A 22,146-nucleotide genomic window follows, 5' to 3' on the forward strand; every position below is an offset into this window, starting at 1 on the left:
AAAAGCTTTATTTATGAGAAGTTCAGGTAACTCATAGTAAGCAAGAATGCACTGCTCGCAGGTTGTTTAAAAAAAAACTTAGACAGAGGCATACAGGTTATGTTGCACAGGGTGTGCGCTAGGCTACAGAGTCACTTTAATAACAGCCATGAAGAAGCTCTTCCTGAACCTGTTGATGCGTGAGTTCAGGCTTCTGTATCTTCTGCCTGATGGAAGAGGTTGTTGGAGATCATTACTGAGGTGTGATGGATCTTTGATGTTGGCAACCTTTCTGCAGCTAAGATCAATGGAGTCTGTGGGTGGAGCGTTGGCTTCTCTGATGATCTGGGCTGTGTCCACCACCATCTGTGGTTTCTTATGGTCCTGGGCAGAGCAGTTGCTATACCAGGCCATTATGTACCCGGACAGTATGCTTTCAATGGTGCATCTGTCAAAGTTGGTGAGGATTCCTATGGACATGCCAAATTTCCTGGGCTGCCTGAGGAAGTAGAGGCATCGTTGTGCCTACTTGACTGTAGCATCTGCGTGGGAAGTCCAAGACATCATCGGTTATCGTCACTCCCAGAAATGTGATGCTCTCTGCCCTCTCAACCTCAGTTCCGTTGATGTAGATGGGGGCATGTTCGCCTCCTTTCTTTCTGAAGTCAATGATCAGTTCTTTAGTTTTCCCGACATTGAGAGAGAGGCTGTTCTCATTGCACCATTTCCCCAAGCCTTCTGTGTTTTGATATCCATCCTATTATGGTGGTGGTGTCAGTGAACTTGTAGGTGGCGTTCATTTGGAATTTGGCAACACAGCCGTGGATGTACAGGGAGTACAGTAGGGGGCTGAGAACGCATTCTTTTGGCGGGGGCAGGGGAGGTGTTCTAGTGTTGAGTGTTATCTTCTAGGAGGTGCAGTTACCTATCTTCACTGTTTATGGTCTGTAGGTCAGGAAGCTGAGGATCCGTTTGTAGAGGGCAGAGTCAGAGCCAAGACCAACGTCTCGGAGTTTTGGGCTCAGTTTGGAGAGGATCATGGTGTTGAAGGTGGAGCTGTAGTCAATGAGCAGGAGTCTGATGTAGATGGCCTTCTTGTCCGATATTCCAGGAATGAGTGCAGGGCTAGGGATTTGGCGTCTGCTGTGGACCTGTTATGTTGGTAGACAAATTGTAGGGGATTGAGGTGGGTTGAGAGACTGGAGTTGACGTATGCTATGACCAGCCTGTCGAAGTACTTCATGATTACTGAGATCAGAACCACTGGGTGGTCATCATTAAGGCACATTGCACGTGCTTTCTTATATACCAGGATGAGAGTGAATGTGGATGGGAATGTATATTGGGCTTATAATCATATCTGCCAAGATCTTAAGTGGGGGAGCAGGGTGGGGGAACCAAATAATCTACTCGTTGTTCCTTCGTACACAATTTGCTTACCATATACAACAATGAAATAACAACCCAGAAAGTGAGGTTAGTCGAGTGATAAATATTGGCCAGAAGATCAGGGAGACTTCTTCAAAATAGAACAGATGGGCCTCATTTTAACATCTCAAGCAAAAATCAGGAACACACATTGGGAGATGACAAGAAGACAGAATTAGCAGAAAATCAGGAGCTGCTTTTGATTTCCTGTTAGGTGTTCCCAAAGGCCGCACACCGACTATCTCAGACATCACAACAGGTTTTGCATAACAACTAAATACATTCTACTCCTTACATTTTCATCTTTCACTCATTACAAAGTAATACAACATATTTTAAAGCTGCTTTTATTTTTGGTTCATATTCTAACATATTTGCATAATTATTAAGGGAGGTCAATATTTATATTCTTAAAGACTTGCTAAATATTACTAATTGCTTTGGAGAATGAGGCATTGTGACAGAATCAAACTGGTCATTGTGCCACCTGATTCTAGGCAAACATGGCCCTAAATTGTTGATGGATTGTCCCCATTTTCAAGATTTGAAGGTTCATTACAAAGGAGGCATGTAGCAACTTACTGTGACTAGGGTGCAGAAAATGGGGGAGGAAAACACTCTGAAAGGCCCTGCAACCATTCTCCAGGGCTGCTGAAAACAACCCTGTGGGAAACAAGTTACTGTCTTTCTATTTCACCACATGCCTGTAGTAATTTTATTTTCTTTAAGACCATCAAAATATTGTCCATATTTTTCTGAAAGTATGGTTTTCTTTATACTTTCTTGGGTTGTAGGCATCACTGACATTTGTTACCCATCCCTAATTGCTGTTGAACAGATTGGCTTGTTAGACAATTGCAGAGGCCTGTTAAAAATTATCTGTGTTGCTGTGAGTTTGGTGTGGCGTGTAGGTCACACCAGGTAAGGGTGGCAGGTTTTCTTTTCTAAAGAACATTAATGAAGTAGATGGTTTTTATAACAAGCATTTATTGCGGTCTCCATTCTGAAACTTGTTTTATATTCCAGATTTATAATTTAAATTCCACCAAGTGGGATTTGAAAATGTGTCCCAAGAACATGAGCTTGACTTCTGAATCGAGTCCACTGACGTCACCGTTACTGTCTCACCGTCATGATTAAAAGAAATAGTCATAGAATCCCTACAGTGTGGAAACAGGTCCTTTGGCCCAACAAGTCTATACCAACCCTTGGAGCATCCCACCCAAACCCATTCCCCTATAACCCACCAAATCTACAGACCCCTGAACACTATGGGCAATTTTAGCTTAGCCAATCCACCCTAACCTGCACATCTTTGGACTGTGGGAGGAAACCAGAGCACTCAGAGAAAACCCACGCAGACATGGGGAGAATGTGCAAACTCCACACAGACAGTCACCCGAGCGTGGAATTGAACCCAGGTCCCTGGTGCTGTGAGGCAGCAGTGCTAACCATTGAGCCACCGTGCTGAACTTTTCCCAGGGGGTTCTCATTGTCTTATGTAACTTTGGAAGCCTTGGTCATACATGAACATCTATCAAAATTAAGGCAGGGAAGAGCGAGAAGTCCCAAATTATGGACTGGGTGACAATATTGCAAAATTGATTGACCCAACAAGGTACCTGAGTGCAGCATTCAGAATGGAGTTTAGAATGTGAGTGGATTGTGCAACGCTGGCCCACACTAAAGCAGCCTTGGGTTATGGCCAGTGGGTGGAGAATCAGGAAATATGTGCAAGTCTGCCATACTGGCACACTGTATCAGCACTGAAAGCTACGTGCAACTTGGGAAGCTGTGCAGGCATGTAAATTTAAACTGGCGGGTTTCCACCAAGGCCACGTAATCTCAGTAAAAATGGGTGACCAGTGGCTGCAAGAGAGCGGTGTCCCCCATAGCCAGTCTAATCACTACTTAAAACACAAGTTGGAGAATTGCTGCTGCTGGGGCCATTCAAAGCAAGGGTGTTTCCGTGGTGATGGGAGGGAGGGTTGGAAAAAAGAGAGATCACGTTTTGTGTGTTCATCTGCTAGTGAGAGTCTGGAGCTAAATGGATTTTGAGTCATTAAGGTTCCCGCTTTTTTTTGTGGCAGTCACGGAACAATAAACTGTCTAAAACAGATCTTCACTTGAGTCAGAGCAAAATTGCAAGCTTGCTTCTGTAACAATCACCACAGACTTCAGCAAGTGAATAATCCCTCTGTGTGAAGGGAAACTTACATTTGCATAATGTTGAGGGCTGAAATTGTTTCAGCCTTTCAAAGAGGAAATATCTTGCAGCTGAACGTGTTGGTCAGTGCTTTTGCTTTTTTTTTGGAAATAGTAATGCATTTCAAGTTTGGTTGAGGCAAAAAATAAGCTAGGTTCTGAGCTATTTCTGACTGGACAAACTGCTCTATGAATACTCTAGATGCCAGAGAGAAATGTGTTCCCACTTCCATGTCCTTCATTCTCCGTCTTGCCACTTTGAGCAGCTATGCAGAGTGTTTCTCAACCCCCTGTTTTATCCCAAGTACAAGGTGCAGGAACCAGTTGAACTGTACAGTCCATCCCTTGTCCCGACAGATCTCGATTTGATCCAGGAAGTGCTTCTTAGCCTCTTCCTCACTCTTGCCAACAGTCAGTGTCTCGCGAATGTATTCAATGTCCTCTTTGCTGGTTAATTGTGGCATCCCTGTCATCACCATCATGGAGAAGAGTATAATCAACAGGTTGGTGTGATGGCGGAGTGCAAGATAGGCCTTGACACAAATATCCTATGGAAAGAAATGAAATACACATCTATCTTCTCTTTTCCATTAAGGCTGCGTTTAACAGAAAATTCACTCTGTTGGTCACTGCTGGGCCTCAATACACAAAGGAGCAGGCAATTGCTTTAATTGTCATGCACAATTGTGCAGTGGTAATGTCCATGCCTCTGGGCACACTCACATGCAACTGGCCCCAGAGGTGTGTGTTCAAACCAATTGACTTAAAAAAAAATTAAACTGAATCCAGACACTCGGTTCTTTTCCTGGGGTTCAAAATATTTTTTAAAATGTCAGCAGGATTTCGAATAGGATTGATATGCTGTATTGTGAGGAACAGCACAAAAGCAACAAATGTTGGAAGGTCTAGTTTTTGTCACTGTCTGTTTAAAAAGCCTCCCAGAATGTGTCCAGAATCTCTCATCCGTCACTGCACAGAAAACTGAATTTGAAATTCATCCATAGATACTACTGCTGTGCTGTTGCAAATCCAAATGGTTACAGATCTTGGATGAGTTTTGTATTTGCCGAGTAATATATCTGTACTTTGCTGTTCAATAATTTCCACACTCCCTATTATAAGGAGGCCTTTTAATGTGTAGGAAACAAGGTGTAGGGCTGGATGAACACAGCAGGCCAAGCAGCATCAGAGGAGCAGGAAGGCTAACATCGGAACTGTTTGGTATTTATATTTATAGTTTGGTTCAGTGACACAGTCAAAGATGCTTTGTAGTAGCTCTTTCGGATAAAGTTTGAGTTCAAAATTTATAGGGATATTAGAATAGGCTATCAAAAGCTTGACCAAAGTGGTATGAAGTTAGAAGTCACAGACAAAAAGTTACAGTCTAACAGGTTTATTTGAAATCACAAGATTTTGGAGCATAGCTCCTTTGTCAGGTGAAGTGAGAGAGAAGCACATAAAACGTAGAATTTATGCGCAGAGAGCTCAAAAAAACCATACAAATGGTGTCAACTACAAAAACAAAGTTGCGGGAAAAGCTCAGCAGGTCTGGAAGTGTTTTGGTTCTTTCAGTTTTCATACAAATGGTGCGAGTGGAGTGCCGAATAATAACTTTTTTGTATTTACCTCTCTGCCTGATTTAATTGGATTATAGATCATCTCTTCACTTGTTATCCTGCAGTTGACTCCCTACACCGTCTATCACTTCAGATCACCTGCAGGGACTTAATATGCAGCACTCTGCTCACACCATTTGTAAGGCCTTTAGACCTCTCTGCCCTGGTCTCACCCTGCTATTAATTCTGTGCCTGTGTGCTTCTCTGTCACTTCACCTCACAAAGGAGCTATACTCCGAAAGCTCGAGGTTTCAAATAAATTGGACTGTAACTTGGTGTCTTGTGACTTCTGACTTTGTCCACCCCAGTCCAGCACCAACACTCCGCAAAGTGACATGATACCTTAAACAACGGAGCAAGGGGAGAAGAATTTCAGAGCTGAGGCTCTGATGGCTGAAGTCATGGTCATCAATGTCAGAGCGAATCAACTGAGGATGCTTCAGAGATCAGAGTTGAAGAAACAAGAGTTCCTGTTGGGAAGTAAGATGGGAGAAGGTCACCGAGATGGGGGAAGGGAGAGCCACAAAGGGCATGAGAAGGGAATTTTAAAACTGAGACACTGTTAGAAGGGCTGCAAGTCAAGAGCAATAAGCACAGAAGTGTTGGGAGAATGGGAGTTGGTGTGAGCTGGATGTGGGCAGTAGGCCAGGAGAGTCACTGTAATCTGTTATGTGATACAGCACTAGATTCACATACCTGAAATTTCTGGAAGTGTTGGCTTGTCTTCTTGCCAGATGTACCCATCACAAAGAGAAAGTCAGGAGTCAAAACAAAGGGCACTCTCTCTTTATTGATTCCCAGGAAGCTTTTATAGTTCCCAAGAATATGACCAAAATCAATATGGAAAAGATTTCCTGAATGGAACAAAGCAGAAACTTGTCATTTTTCCTACTGGTGCAAGTGTTCATCATACTCTCATGACTATTAATGAGGCTGTCAAACAAACCGGCAGGAAGATCAGTAACTAAATAACAATGATTTTAGAAGATTAGCAAAAGAACCACAGAAAGATAAGAATTGTTTTGAGCAACAAGAACATTCTTGAATGCATTGACAGACTGGTAGAAACATGCAATCATAATTTTCGGAAGGGATTTGGATAAATACCAAAAAGATCAAATTTGCAGAGCTAACTGGAAACAGTAGGACTAAATACTTAGCCAAATACCTTGTGCCAAATGACTTCCTTCGGTTACGCCTGACTCTTTCTACTCACAATGCCAGTACAATGATGATATCATCAGTGCTGCTTCAATCTCTTGTCCAGAATAGAAAAAAACGATGAATATCGCTTCTAATTTCCATTTTGCTCTCACCTTCATCTGGTTCATCTCTGACTCCTCCCTTCCCTTACTTGACATCACAGTTTCCATTTCTGGAGACAGGCTCACCATCAATATACACTACAAATTAGCCGACTCTCACAGTTATCTCAACTATACATCCTCACCTCCTGTTTTCTATAAAAACTCCAGCCTATTCTCCCAGTTTCTCCATCTTTGTTACATCTGTTCCGATAATGCCACCTTCTATAGCAGGGCCTCAGTAATGTCCACCTTTTTTCTCATCCAAGGAATTCCCACTACTGTGGTTGACAGAACTCTTAGTTGTGTCCGACCCATTTCCCACACGTCTGCCCTTGCCCCTTCTCTTCCCTCCCACAACACTGATAGGATCCCCTCGTCCTCACTTTTCACCCCATCAGAATTCACATCCAGCGGAATATTAGCCATCATTGCTTCCAAGCCCCCTTGCCCCTCTGACTGGGATGCCGGGACCAGACACATTCCCTTCTCCTACCTTGTCAGCATTCTGAAGGGGCCGCTTATTTGCTCAAGGATAGGCCAGTGAGCAAATGGTTTGAATCTTTTGGTCAAGATGGGATGGATTGGGAAGTTGATGGCTTAGTAGTACTGTTCTAGTTTATTAATCTGGAGATCAAGGTGATGGTCTGCAGACATAGGTTTATAACCTGCCATGGCTGATTCTTAATTCTAGATTTTTATTGACTTCAGAGTCTAATGATGACTCTGAAATTGTTGCCAGCAAATGCCCATCTCATTCACTAATGCCCTTTAGGGAAGGGAGCAATGTCCTTACCTGGTCTGGCCTATGTTTGATGCCAAACATACAGCACTGTGATTGACTCTTACCTGCTACCCCCCTCCCTCCCATGGCATGCAGGGATGGGCAATAACGCTGGCTTTGCCAGTGACATCCACATGCTGTGAATAAATAATCAAAAAATTCAAAAATGAAGGAAAAGATGGCATGCATTCATTTAAAGGCCACCGTCTCCCTGTTATTTCAGAGTATAAACAATAGGAGCAGGAGTGAGAGACTGACCCTTTAAGGCTGCTTTGCTATTTACTAAAATTATGTGTTACCTTCTACCTAAACATCACCATCCCACACAATCCCATATACTGTCAGACATACAGTTCTTAGGAGTAAAGAATTCTAAACATTGGCGATCCATTTCATGGGAGAAGTTTCTCCTTATCTGACTGGTTAATCTCATAATCTGAGACAATGACCTCCCCCAAACTCTAGATTTACCAACTGGGGAGAACACCGTCCCAGTTTCACTGTCCCTCTAGGGATTTTGCATGTTTTAATGTGATTAGTTGACAGCATCATCAATGTGCTTAGAGGTTTGTTCTCCTGCTCCTGAAAGCTATCTATGTTGCTGCTTAGTCACAAATATCATGTTATGATTTCCATATCTACCCTGCACTACTTTTCGCACGCATTTCTCACTTTGTTTCCACTGTAGTCTGTCATATCTTTCACACTCATTAATTAGCTCATGGAACAGTGCTGCCTGACATTTCTCATTTTCCACAGTTCTGCTTCTTTTAGGCCTGTGACCTACTCTAAGGTTCATCATAGTTTTGTGGGCAGCAGTAGCCCTGTTATACCACAACACTCAACAGCAGCATGTTTCTGGAATGAGCAAATTTACAGCTTTTAAGAAAATTTCTATATGTTAAATAGGCAATTTTCAGCAATTTTCAGTTCATCCACTCCACCTATCTGGACTCCATTTTCTCCCCTTTGGTCCAGGAACTCCCTACCTACGTCCGTGACACCACCCACGCCCTCCACCTCCTCCAGGACTTCCAATTCCCTGGCCCCGAACACCTCATCTTCACCATGGACGTCCAGTCCCTATACACCTGCATTCCGCATGCAGATGGCCTCAAGGCCCTCTGCTTCTTCCTGTCCCGCAGGCCTGACCAGTCCCCCTCCACCGACACCCTCATCCGCCTAGCCGAACTCGTCCTCACCCTCAACAACTTCTCTTTTGACTCCTCCCACTTCCTACAGACTAAGGGGGTGGCCATGGGCACCCGCATGGGCCCCAGCTATGCCTGCCTCTTTGTAGGTTACGTGGAACAGTCCCTCTTCCGCACCTACACAGGCCCCAAACCCCACCTCTTCCTCCGGTACATTGATGACTTTATCGGCGCCGCCTCTTGCTCCCCAGAGGAGCTCAAACAGTTCATCCACTTCACCAACACCTTCCACCCCAACCTTCAGATCACCTGGGCCATCTCCAGCACATCCCTCACCTTCCTGGACCTCTCAGTCTCCATCTCAGGCAACCAGCTTGTAACTGATGTCCATTTCAAGCCCACCGACTCCCACAGCTACCTAGAATACAACTCCTCCCACCCACCCTCCTGCAAAAATTCCATCCCCTATTCCCAATTCCTCCGCCTCCGCCGCATCTGCTCCCACGATAAGACATTCCACTCCCGCACATCCCAGATGTCCAAGTTCTTCAAGGACCGCAATTTTCCACCCACAGGGATCGAGAACGCCCTTGACCGCGTCTCCCGTATTTCCCGCAACACATCCCTCACACCCCGCCCCCGCCACAACCGCCCAAAGAGGATCCCCCTCGCTCTCACGCACCACCCCACCAACCTCCGGATACAACGCATCATCCTCCGACACTTCCGCCATCTACAATCCGACCCCACCACCCACGACATTTTTCCATCCCCACCCCTGTCTGCTTTCCGGAGAGACCACTCTCTCCGTGACTCCCTTGTTCGCTCCACACTGCCCTCCAACCCCACCACACCCGGCACCTTCCTCTGCAACCGCAGGAAATGCTACACTTGCCCCCACACCTCCTCCCTCACCCCTATCCCAGGCCCCAAGATGACATTCCACATTAAGCAGAGGTTCACCTGCACATCTGCCAATGTGGTATACTGCATCCACTGTACCCGGTGTGGCTTCCTCTACATTGGGGAAACCAAGCGGAGGCTTGGGGACCGCTTTGCAGAACACCTCCGCTCAGTTCGCAACAAACAACTGCACCTCCCAGCCGCAAACCATTTCCACTCCCCCTCCCATTCTTTAGATGACATGTCCATCATGGGCCTCCTGCAGTGCCACAATGATGCCACCCGAAGGTTGCAGGAACAGCAACTCATATTCCGCCTGGGAACCCTGCAGCCTAATGGTATCAATGTGGACTTCACCAGTTTCAAAATCTCCCCTTCCCCCACCGCATCCCTAAACCAGCCCAGTTCGTCCCCTCCCCCCACTGCACCACACAACCAGCCCAGCTCTTCCCCTCCACCCACTGCATCCCAAAACTAGTCCAACCTGTCTCTGCCTCCCTAACCTGTTCTTCTTCTCACCCATCCCTTCCTCCCACCCCAAGCCGCACCTCCATCTCCTACCTACTAACCTCATCCCACCTCCTTGACCTGTCCATCTTCCCTGGACTGACCTATCCCCTCCCTACCTCCCCACCTACACCCTCTCCACCTATCTTCTTTTCTCTCCATCTTCGGTCCGCCTCCCCCCTCTCTCCCTATTTATTCCAGAACCCTCACCCCATCCCCCTCTCTGATGAAGAGTCTAGGCCCGAAACGTCAGCTTTTGTGCTCCTGAGATGCTGCTTGGCCTGCTGTGTTCATCCAGCCTCACATTTTATTATCTTGAATTTTCAGTAAATTTGTGTTCCGAGGACAGAGGGCAGACATGTTACAGTGGAGTGCATTAGCGTGAACCTTATCCTATGTTCCAGATGTCCCCCCACACAAACTTTCACAAGGTTAATTTCCCTATTTCTGTCTTACTAGCCCAGGATTGACTGAAACAAATTGACGCGTCAGGAAAGGTTCACCATGGAGCAGAGGTCAAGGGAGCTTTAACTGTTCAAAATTTTGTTGAATGTTTATAAAGTAATTAAATAATGGCTTGAATTGGCCTGATGATCTATAACCAAAGGATTGAGATTTAACATAATTGTCAAAAAAGCCAAAAGAGAGTTGAGGAGAACTTTCTTTTTTTTAAATTTTGCAATGAACTATGTTGAACTGGAATCAGCTACCTACCTCATAAAGGTACTGAATTCGATAGTAATTTTCAAAAGGAACTCAGATAAATACTTGAAGGAGGAAAAGACTTTATAAGACTGTGACATAAGAATTGGACAGTCTGACTTAATCGAATGCTCTATCAAAGAACAAACATGATGTGCCAAAACATTTCCTTCATTGCCTAATGTTTCTTCAAATCCTCTTTCTTCCAATGTTGCCTTGAAAAATCAGTGCAGATTGACAATGGAGTGGAGACGAGTGTGTCTTAGTATCAATGAAGCCTTCTGAAGAAAACATTTAAATCATCCTATTAGACACTTCAAACTCACCTGACTCTGTGATCATGATGTTGTCATTGTGCCTGTCTCCTATTCCCAGGATGTAGGTAGCAACACAATACCCAGCGCATGAGTAAACAAACCTTTCAACAGCTGACTGGAACTGCAACATCAAAGAAGAACGGTTTCAGTTTGCACAGCTGAGGAGGCATTTCTGACATTAAACACCACAACAAAAGAGGCCAACCAGTACAGTTACACCAAAAAGGGTCAAAGAATTGACACACATCATCCAAAAATAAACAGTGCCAGACAAAATGTTGGTAATGATTGCTTCAACAGTTAGATGTTGTGATGGCAGAGAAGGCAGCAGACATATAATTAATAAGGCAGAATGGATCCAAGAAGACCCATAGACAGCTCATTCTATCTGATGGTCATTTTATTCAAACTCTATGAAATATCAACTTTGACATTAAATTGCAGCCCATATGGTTTTGGTAAGGTACCAGATGCCTGTCTGGTATTCAGTACCATCACCAGTGCATTGATACAATACCGGGGATAACACAGTGTGGACCTGGAGGAACACAGCAGGCCAGGCAACTTCAGAGAAGCAGAAAATTTCAGGTCGGGACATTTCTTCAGAAAGAAAATGCCCATTTGGTTCCCAGGAAAGCTGTGAGTCTGACTGGTTTCTAGTGTTTTTGAGCAAATTCAGTAATTCTCTGCTGGTCTGACATTCTTGAAATACTACAGCAACCTGCCCGCTACCTGCAAACAGTTCAATTCCTGCCATTCAGTCTGCTAGCCATGAACCAGTCCATTAGCAGTGAGCTGGTCCAGTACCTGGTCAACAGACCTATGCAACTAGGCCTGAGCAGAAGATGTTATTTTAACTTGACCGTTGTTTGGACAGTTCCATATTATATTTACTGTGGCCAGCTAATGGGGTGGCTCAGTGGTCAGCACTGCTGCCTCACAGCTCCAGGGACCTGAGTTTGATTCTACCCGCCAGCAAATGACTGTGTGGAGTTTACACATTCTCCCTGTGTCTGCATGGGTTTCCTGCCGTAGTCCAAAGATGTGCAGGTTAGGTGAATTGGCCATGCTAAGTTGTCCTGCAGTATGTTGGGATGTGTAGGTTAGGTGGATAAGTCATGGGAAATGCAAGGTTATAGTGTTGGAGGGGTGTCATGTGTCCGGGTGGGATGCTGTTTGGAGAGTTGGTGTGGACTTGATGGGCCAAATGACCTGCTCCCATACTGCAGAGATTCTATGAGGTCAAACTGCCATTTAAAAAAGAAATAAGACTGCCAAGCAAGCCATTTTGTAGTTATTTTAATAACCCTGTTCTGACACACCTTTGAGGCAGATGAGACTTGAACTTGTACCTTCTGACTCAGAGGTGGGTATTGTACTGTTGCACCTGGTATTCCTAGGTGGTCTTCTATCCAAGTACTAACCAGACCTGAGTTTGATTAACTTCTGAGATCAGACATCATAAGGCATTTTTGGACATTTGTGAGACACATCCTGCTCAGGTGAGACTTGAACCCGGACCTTCTAGCCCAGAGGCAGGGAGACACCACAATGCCATAAGAGTCCTTGGGCAGCCATTTTGTCTTCTGCGCTTAACAATCATTCAACATGTAATGAACAAAATTTACTGTAGAGTCACTAACCAGCCAGAAAGAAATGATTGAATAAGTACCATAATTATTCTGTAATTGAAGAATAATTAATTGATCAAGTAGTTATCAAGGTTGGGAGCATAGTGATATCTGTCAATTTAAATGTATAAGCTCGCAGCAGCAAGCTTTGCTGTGGGAACAGGAGTAGTCAGGTACTGAGAATGAACGTGTACTTTGTCCTGCTCATCTGGGGCAGATGCATGGTAAACACAGCAGGGATTTGCATGAACCTAGATAAAATTATGAGCTGTCTTTTATTTTCCTTTGCAGAGCAGTGGACACAAGTTGTCAAATCCAATGAAATTAAGCCACTAGAGCAATATTGGTAATGCTAATTCAGGAGATTAAAAGGACAGATAACGTAAATCTCTTGTAAAAGTTTATATCATTTACCTTTTCTTCAATCGGGCACTTCTCTTTCAGCCAGTGATTCAACACTTCATCTTTAAATGCCCCGGTGTTGCCAACTGTGCTCTGCTGAATCTTAGCAATGGTTGTAGCATCTTTCACAATCTGAATCATTCCTGTAGAAGTCCAACAATACTTTGGATTTGTGATCTTGGACAGAATTACATGAAACTGCTAAGCCAGGTACCTGTGCCTCAGATGGGTTCACCATTGTATGGTGGTAATATTACCTTCGCATCAGTGACTGGGCTCAAATTAGACACAGGGTAAATGACTGGTAACTAAGTAATGACTGAGTCTACTACACAGCTGTCTTTGCACATAAAGCAAGAGATGCTAACACTATGAACCTTAAATAGGACACTACCATCACTAACTCCTTTTCCCACATGAACCATTGACGATCATTGCGAATTCATTTCCATTGTGGTGACTTTGAATCTTGGTCCCACAAGCCAGTATGTGAATCATCCAGTTTCTTCAGATTAAAGAATAGGTTTAGGTGCCAGAAGCTAAGGTGAAGATAATTTTCTTACCGATTTTGTTTCCTGTTGCAATACACCCATATGGCAAAAGACAAAGATCCAAAGATTCTATCTCCCAGATTGAGTCCATAATTAGAAGGATCTGTGGATAGATAAAATTATTGTTTCATTTATTATAATAGTATTCAAAGCAGTAGCTCCATGCAGCATCATGAAGCAATTGTCATTCCAATACTGTTCACTTCTCACACATTACCAAGCTTTGTAGAGATGCCTGCTAAATTGGATTACCCTTTATACTATGAACCAGGTATGTCATTGCCCCTGCACTATAACATATACGGTAAACTCCTTTGGATCAGCTTATACTCTAAACCACTTTGTTTTTTAGAATAGAGAAGCAGAGGTGGAAAACTAGTAAATGCTAGTCATCAGAAATTTGGGTATCCTGGATCATGAATCACAGACAGTTGGGATGTATGTATGGTAAAGAATTCATAAGGCATGTGGTATTTGAGGTTTTTATTGCAAATGGGGTTGGAATATGGGGTATAGGAGCACAACTATAGGGTAGTTATGTTGAACTTGTATCAGACACTGGTTTAGCCTCAGCTGGAGAACTGCATCCAGTTCTGGGCAATATACTTTTGGAGGGCTGTGAATGCAATGGACAGGAGACAGAAACGATTCACAAAAATGGTTCCAGGGATGAGAACATTGAATTTTGTAAATAGATCTGATAAAGGTGTTCAAAACCATAAGGGGCAGTAGGAACTGCAGATGCTGGAGAATCTGAGATAACAAGGTGTAGAGCTGGATGAACGCAGCAGGCCAAGCAGCATCAGAGAAGCAAGAAGGCTGATGTTTCGGGCCTAGACCCTTCTTCATTTCTGGAGAAGGGTCTAGGCCCGAAACATCAGCCTTCCTGCTCCTCTGATGCGGCTTGGCCTGCTGCGTTCATCCAGCTCTATACCTTGTTATCTCAAAACCATAAGGGGTCTGGACAGATGTGTTAATGAATTGAGAACAAGAGAACACAATTTTAAAGTAATTGGACAAAGTAAGTAGAAGTGACATGAGACTGTTTTACACAGCGAGTGGCTGGTGTCTGGAATACGCTACCCAGGAATGTGCTTGAGTCAGATAATTAAACAAGGCAATGGGATGGTTCTTTGAAAAGGGAACAATGTGCAAGTTTGCTGAAAGGAGGTGCGATAATGATACTAAGTAAACTGTTTATTTGGAGAACCAATGAAGGCAGAGTGAGCCAGATGGCTGCTTTGGATGCTGTAACAATTCTATGGTTCTGTCCCTCTAGTAGTTTCAATGAATGAGGGATTATCTCATAGAAATTTGTAAAATCCTTAGAGGCCATAACAGGGTACATGCTGAGAGACCAGTCCTGGCCTCTCCACCAAGGAAAACAATTTCACATTAATAGGGTGGTTACTTATGTAAGAACTAGGAGCAGGAGTTGGCAATCAAGCCTGCTCCAACATTTAGTATGATCATAGCTGATCATCTTGGTTATTAAAAATCTGTCTACCTTCTCCATAAATTTACTCAATGTCCCAGCGTCCACTGCACTCTGGGTCAGTTTTCTGTGATTCCACAGATTCACGACCCTGTAAGAAAAGTAATTTCTCCTCATCTCTGTTTTAAACCTGCTGACCCTTATCTATCTTGTGAAGAGCTTTATGATATTTTTATTATGTTGAAGCCATTAATGTGATTCATTTTAAAGTCAATTATCTGCATTAAATTCCACTAGCTTTTCTTTTGCCCCATGTACCCAGCACACTATTCAGACTTGTACATGACGATTCAAATGACATTACCACTAAGTCACCACCTTCCCCAAACGAGGAGTGTTAGGTAGATCTGTGAACCTTATACTGAAGACCACTGAAATGCAGACCATTTAAGTGATCAGCACTGTGCGTGAGGCCCTTACAGTGAAGAATGCTGAGTTACAGTACTGGACAGGATCTAAGATTCATAAAGAGTATTTCTGAGCATCACCTGGATGATCAGCATGTCCTGCCTCAGGTCATCTCCATGTTTAAAGATGATCCCAATGGTGTCCTTGGATACAGAGGTGAGGTCCGCACACTTGAACTCTAGCCACAGGGGTTTTTTCTTTGAAGGCATGACCTTACACTTATCCACCTGCAAAGCAGTTAACAGAAAGCCAAAGCCGAGTCAGGTGATCTCTCTCGTTTTGCATTCTGGCAGCAATTTTAGTGGATACACTGATTACACAGATCAATTTATTTACGACTTGGTTCTAACAGTGTGATGTAGAGCACAGTATATTAGAAGAGACTGGTATTTGGATACCTTAGCCAGCACTTAACCACATCCGTCACAAACTTGTCAAAAAATGTCACGGGTGACATGAGTTTTAAGTTCAAGCTTATTATTTAGTCCTCAAAATATTATTCAAAGTTGTAATTTCTGAAAGACAGATCATTTAAGTTTCTGTGTATAATAATCAACCCATTATAGTGAAACAGTGTACTTCTGACCAGAGAGAGAGTCATAATCAAATCAACCAGCCCTTTATTCAGAGATCCCTGTTTGGAAAATGTACCTGAGTGTGTGTGTAAGGCACTTTAATGAGGTGCCAGAGAATGGCTGACAACTGTGAACCAGTATATTTAACAGGTCAATATTCATGCGTTGAATTAGACAGCAAAAGACTTTCAGAGATTTACAAGGGTTTTATTGTACCTCTACAGTTTAGCACAAACACCGGTTTTCACCGTTCCCTTTCCAGAAGCTAACTCCCTGCTGGGAAAGAACTCAGTTCTTAAAAATAAATTAGTTTATTATATATAAATGACAAAGAAATAAAAACTGCCTAACAGGACTCTATAACAACCAGAAATATTTTTTAAAAAAATCAATATGGGGGAATCCAAGGGGACTAAATCAAAATAGTGTTGCAGGAGGAAATGTTACACCTATCTCCCATCTACCCCAAAAAACTGGTGGACATTCCGTGCTCCCTTTCTGAGGACACTCTGTCACAAACATATCCATTGGAAAAGAGGCAGACAGGCAGGAGTACGACCCTCCTCACATCCCACTGCTAGGATATATTCATGGCCAGTTTAGCCAGGCCAAGGCCCATGGAGAAGTACTCTGATCTACAGCATCCTTCCATATGGGGGACCCGAAGATCAAGAAAAATCCAACCTTGTTTCTTTTCAATTAACAAAACCCACCACCAATTTATCAAATCACCCAATTAATCAAAATTACAAGCACATGTAACAAAAACACAACATGTTATCAAAGGAAACAAGGGTGGGTATAACAGTATTTAAAAACAGCTTTTCTTAAATTTTATAAACTTGCCAGCTAGTTTTCTAATCACCAAATTAAAAAATTGCAAACAGTGTACACCAAATGGCAGTGTGGAAATAAGATGAAGCAAAAAGGTGGGAAAACAAGGAAGAGGTTACAATAAAATTATGGGGAGATATGGCACTCCATCCCGTGTGGTGCCCAACTCCCTTTTCTAAATGCCTCACGGTGAATTCTACCTGCTCTCTCCCCACCCAGGTGTGAAAGTAGCCACCAGAAGAGAGGCAGCCAGTTAGGGGAAAAAGCTCAGCTCCTTCCTTTATAAATAAAACCACCAACAATTAGACCAATTACCCAATTAACAAATAACAAATTACAAACACTGCTACCGGATGTAATATTGGCATTCATTTCAAGAAGGCTAGTATACAAGAGCAGAGATGTACTCATCTTATTGTCACAATAATAAAAATGACAGAAACCCTCCTAACATTTAAAAAGTATTTAGATGTGCTTTTGTGATGCCAAAGTATATAAGGGTCTCAGTCAAGTGCTTGAAAACAGTATTAGAATAGGTATATTTGACCAGTGTAAACCATAAAATGTAGGAGCAGGTTTAGGCCTTTCGGCCCATTGAGTCTGCTATACCGTTTGGTCATGGCTGATATGTTTCTCAACCTCATTCTCCTGCCTTCTCCATGTTACCCTTGATCTCCTTACTAATCAAGAACATATCTACCTCTGTCTTGCATACTCTCAATGACTTGGCCTCCACAGGCCTCTGCAGTCATGAGTTCCACAGATTCACCACCCTCTGGCTGAAGAAATTCCTCCTCATCTCATTTCCAAAGGGTCATCCCTTCACTCTGAGGCTGTCCCCTTGGGTCCGAGTAGAGATGTCTTTTCCACATCCATTCTATCCAGGCCTCTCAGTATTCTGTACATTACAATTAGATCCCGCCTCATCCCTCTAAACTCCATTAAGTACTGACCTAGAGTCCTCAATTGTTCCTCATATAGCAGGCCCTTCATTCTCAGGATCATTCTTGAAAACCTCTGGAGCTCTAAGGCCAGCACATCCTTCATTAGATATGGGACCCAAAACCACTCTAAATGCAGTCTGACCAGAGCCTTATACAGCCGCAGTAGTACATCTCAGCTTTTGCATTCTAGCCCTCTTGAAATGAATGCTAATATTACGTCTGTCTTCCTAACTGCCAAGTGAACTTGTATGTTAACCTTGAGAGCCCTGAACTATTACTCCTAAGTCCCTCCTTGCTTCAGATTGCCCAAGCCTTTCCTCATATAGAAAATAGTCTACCTCTCTATTCTTCCCACCAAAATTCACAACTTCACACTTTCCCACACCACATTCCATCTGCCTCTTCTTTGCCCACCATCCTAACCTGTCCAAGTCCTTCTGCAGCCTCCCCACTCTCTCAACACTACCTGTCCCTCCAACTATCTTTGTGTCATCTGCAAACTTAACAACAGTGCCCTCAGTTCCTTTGTCCAGATTGTTAATGTATAATGTGAATAGTTATGGTCCCCACACAGACCCAAGCAGAACTCCACAAGTCAGCAGCTGCTGCCCCGAGAAATACAGTCTGCCAATCCTCTATCCATGCCAGTACCTTGCCCCCAACACCATGGGCTCTTATCTTATGTAGCAGCCTCCTATCCAACACCTTGTCAAAGGTCTTCTGTAAATCTGAACAGATCATGTCCTCAGGTTCTCCTCTGTCTAATTTGCTTGTTACCTCCTGAACCATGACCTCCCGTTCATAAAGTTGTGCTGACCCAGCCCTATTTTGACATGCACTTCCAAGTGCTCCTCAAGCTCATCCTTAATAATGGATTTAAAATCTTACCAACAACTAAGGTCAGGCTAACCTGTCTATAATATCCTGTCTTCTGCCTCCCTCCCTTCTTAAACATTAGCCACTTTCTAGTCCTTCGGGACCCTCCCTGACGCCAATAATTCCTGAAAGATCACCACCAATGCCTCTACAATTTCTGCAGCTATCTCCTATGGGGTGTAGTCCATCAGGTCCAGGTGATTTACCCAGCTTCAGACTTTCCAGCTTCCCCAGCACCTTCTCCCTAGCGATGGTTATCACACTAACCTCTGCCCTGACTCTCTTGAAGTTCTGCTGTATTGCTGATATCTTCTACTTGAAAACTGATGCAAAATACCTGTTCAGTTCCTCCACCCTTTCTTTGTTCTCCATTACTGCTTCTCCAGCTTCGTCTTCCAGTGGTCCAACATCCACTCTTGCCTCTCTCTTACCTTTTATATCTCTAAAAACCTCTTGCAATCTTCTTTTATATTACTCACTAGCTTTACCCAGATTTCACCTTCTTCCCACTTATTGCTTTTTCAGTTAGACTCAATGGGTTGAAGGGCCTGTTCTGTGGTGTAGACCTCCCTGACGCCATAACTCAGCTCTTAGGCATTTTTAAAATCAACCACTGCAGTGATGTAATGACACCACTCTGGAGGAGGTGGGACTTGAACTCAGACCTTCTGGCACAGAGATAGTGACACTATCACTACACCACAAGGACTCAGCTTTTCTCTTCCTTTACCTTATATACAGAAGTGTTCTTACTCACAACTGAATCTCCCTTTTCCCATCACCAAATCACCTGTCTAACTGATTAGACAAATAACAAATTACAAGCATTGCTTGCCTGGATTTAGATTATTGCTTAGGGTAACAAGCCAGGGTCATCCATCTGAACCAGCAAATGCTTGGTGGAAACTATGGGGTTCTAGAACCTCAAGGGACAACAGCAGCTTACAAACCAGACACAAGGCATCCTCAATTCCCAGGGGCTGACTAAGAGTTAGAAGATAGGTGGAAGTTCTTTTGGGAAGATGGTTTGTGTTTTCCTAACAACACATAAGGAAGACAGTGGATAACACCTCATTTCCTCTTTCCTATAGTCACATTGCTCATTGTGAACTGCAAATGGCAGGTTCCAACAGGCAATTAAGGAGGCAGGCAACAAGGCAGGTTGGCTTTGGGGAAACTAGCAGAGGACGTGTCCTTGGGAGATGACCTCTGCTACAAACCAGCAATGCCCCTTAAAGAATGTCCTGACAGTGACAGAAAAAGTGACCAAGTTAAACACTCGTTTCTGCCATTCTCTAAAGGCAATCTTGCATACAGTTAGTGTGCAAGTTAGCAATTCCAAGGCTGGTTTGGCCAAAGGCTGAAAGCAGACACAAAATTGGTGTTGTGCTGTTAAAAAAATTACCTGGATTTAGTCTGGATATAGCTGGCAATTTTTAAAATAATTGCTGATTGTCACGTCCCCGCTGGTGCTGAAACCAGTGCTCATGAAATGCAATTTCTCTGGATCTGCATTTGAAGCCTGCACACACACTCTCTCTCTCTCTCTCTCTCAGACACACACTCTCTCTCTTACACACACACAATCTCTCTCTCACACACTCTCTCTATCAGTCATTCTCTCTCTCTCAGACACTCGCTCTCTCTCTCTGACACTGTCTCTCAGACACACACAATCTTCTCTCAGACACTCTCAGACACTCTCTCTCACACACACACTCTTTCTCAGACACACACAATCTCTCTCTCTCTCAGACAAACACTCTCTCTCTCACACACACTCTCTCTGATACGCTCTCTGACACACTCACTCTCTCTCAGACACACTGTCTCTCTCTCAGACACTCACACTCTCTCTCTCTCTCAGATACTCTGTCTCAGACACACACACAATCTCTCTCTCTCTGACACACTCCCTCTCTGACACTCTCTCTCTCTCTCAGACACTCTCTCTCTCTCTCAGACTCTCTCTCTGTCTCTCTCAGACACTCACACAAACACAGGGGGTGTGGTTTGCATTGAATTTAGAGAAGCCAGAACCTGGCAGAATAGCTCCTGGAATTTATCTCCAGTGAATTCTTGACAGAGTCTCCTGAATGTCCTCTTAGAAACACCACAGAAAAGTAGACACAACGAAGACTGAGGCAAATAGCTATTTAGTTCCACCACCATTTCTTCCTTCTCCATGACTACTTCTCCAGCCTCATTTTCCAGCGGTCCAACACTTATTTTCATTGCACCAAAATCTGCTGCAACAAGTCCTGGCAACCAAAATGCTGTGAAACGTATTATTGAGTACTAGCTGATCATTCAAACAGAAAGCAGCCCTTTGGCAATTCTCTGGGTGACAACCTCTAAAGCATGTTTCAATTTCTTTACCAAGATGGGATCTTGCATTAAACACAAGTTAAACTGACACTTCAGCTGCAGACCAAACTTTGGCCGTTGCGGAGGGTCTTCAGTATGTGAAATATCCAGTGGGAAGCACTAATGTAAAGTTTAACCTACCACAAGAGCACCTGCACGGAGGCCCGGGTCATATGGAACTCGGAAACATTCTGGGAAACCAGACGATTGTAGCTTCTCAAGTTTGTGTCTTAACTGCGAGATCGCTACAAATAAAACAGATTCAATCAGGGGAAAAGAAATACACATCAGACACTTCTCAGCTTTACTGTAAAAGCCATGAACTCAGAATTCCCATGTCAGGCATGGCCCAGCTGGTAGCACTCTCACTTCTGAAGCAGCATGATCAGAGATTGAGCGCCAAAGTCCAGGCCGACAACCCAGAGCAATGATAGAGCTCTCTGATGGACTGCTGCTTTGTCAAGGATGCTATCCCCATAACGAGACATTAATCCCAGGCCCAAGCTCCCACAGATAAACTGAAAACATCCAACAGCACTGTTTTGATCCAAAGCAGATAAGTTATACCTGGCTCACTAGTAAAAGCAACAGATTATCTGGTGAAGAGCTGGATGAACACAGCAGGCTAAGCAGCATCAGAGGAGCAGGAAGGCTGACGTTTCGGGACACATCAGCGTTCCTGCTCCTCTGATGCTGCTTGGCCTGCTGTGTTCATCCAGCTCCACACCTTGTTATCTCAGATTCTCCAGCATCTGCAGTTTCTGCTATCTCTGAAACAAGATTATATGGTGATTGCTACATTGCTATTTGTGGGAGCTTGCTGTATGCAAATTAGCTGCAATTTCCTGTATTACCACCGTGACTACAAATATTTAATGGGTTGTATAAAAAAAAAATCCTTTGGGACACCTCAAGATTGTGGAACTTTCTATAGAAAGCCAAGTCATTTTTTTCTTCCACTTCATAGCTATCACTTCTCATCACTGTTTTACACTGCGTGTATTCCAGTGCCTTGATATCTTTTTTTCTTTATTTGATACCCTGGTCAATATTCCAGGTATCTTTACTGCCTTCAGTCCAAGGTGACACTGATTTGAGAACCAGAGGAACCCACTGGATCAGTCTGTACCACTGTCAGACCTCACCTTCCTCTGCTGTTCCTTGTCC

General features: G+C 43.7%; 1 protein-coding gene across 3 annotated transcripts in view; it reads right to left on the bottom strand.

Moving 5' to 3' along the window:
• Positions 1–1,753: 1,753 nt before the first annotated feature.
• Positions 1,754–22,146, bottom strand: part of pik3cg (phosphatidylinositol-4,5-bisphosphate 3-kinase, catalytic subunit gamma) — a 36,021-nt gene continuing 15,628 nt past the window's right edge. For all 3 annotated transcript variants that reach the window (XM_048555227.2, XM_048555226.2, XM_048555229.2), the window contains exons 5-11: positions 21,121–21,224; positions 15,464–15,610; positions 13,493–13,583; positions 12,942–13,072; positions 10,906–11,017; positions 5,925–6,082; positions 1,754–4,160 (exon numbers count right to left, since the gene is read on the bottom strand). In XM_048555227.2, the coding sequence (XP_048411184.1) occupies positions 3,879–4,160; positions 5,925–6,082; positions 10,906–11,017; positions 12,942–13,072; positions 13,493–13,583; positions 15,464–15,610; positions 21,121–21,224 (1,025 nt within the window). In that variant the 3' untranslated portion in view covers positions 1,754–3,878. The remainder of the gene's footprint in view (positions 4,161–5,924; positions 6,083–10,905; positions 11,018–12,941; positions 13,073–13,492; positions 13,584–15,463; positions 15,611–21,120; positions 21,225–22,146) is intronic.

Source organism: Stegostoma tigrinum, chromosome 22, assembly GCF_030684315.1.
Source record: "Stegostoma tigrinum isolate sSteTig4 chromosome 22, sSteTig4.hap1, whole genome shotgun sequence".
NCBI lineage: Eukaryota > Metazoa > Chordata > Chondrichthyes > Orectolobiformes > Stegostomatidae > Stegostoma > Stegostoma tigrinum.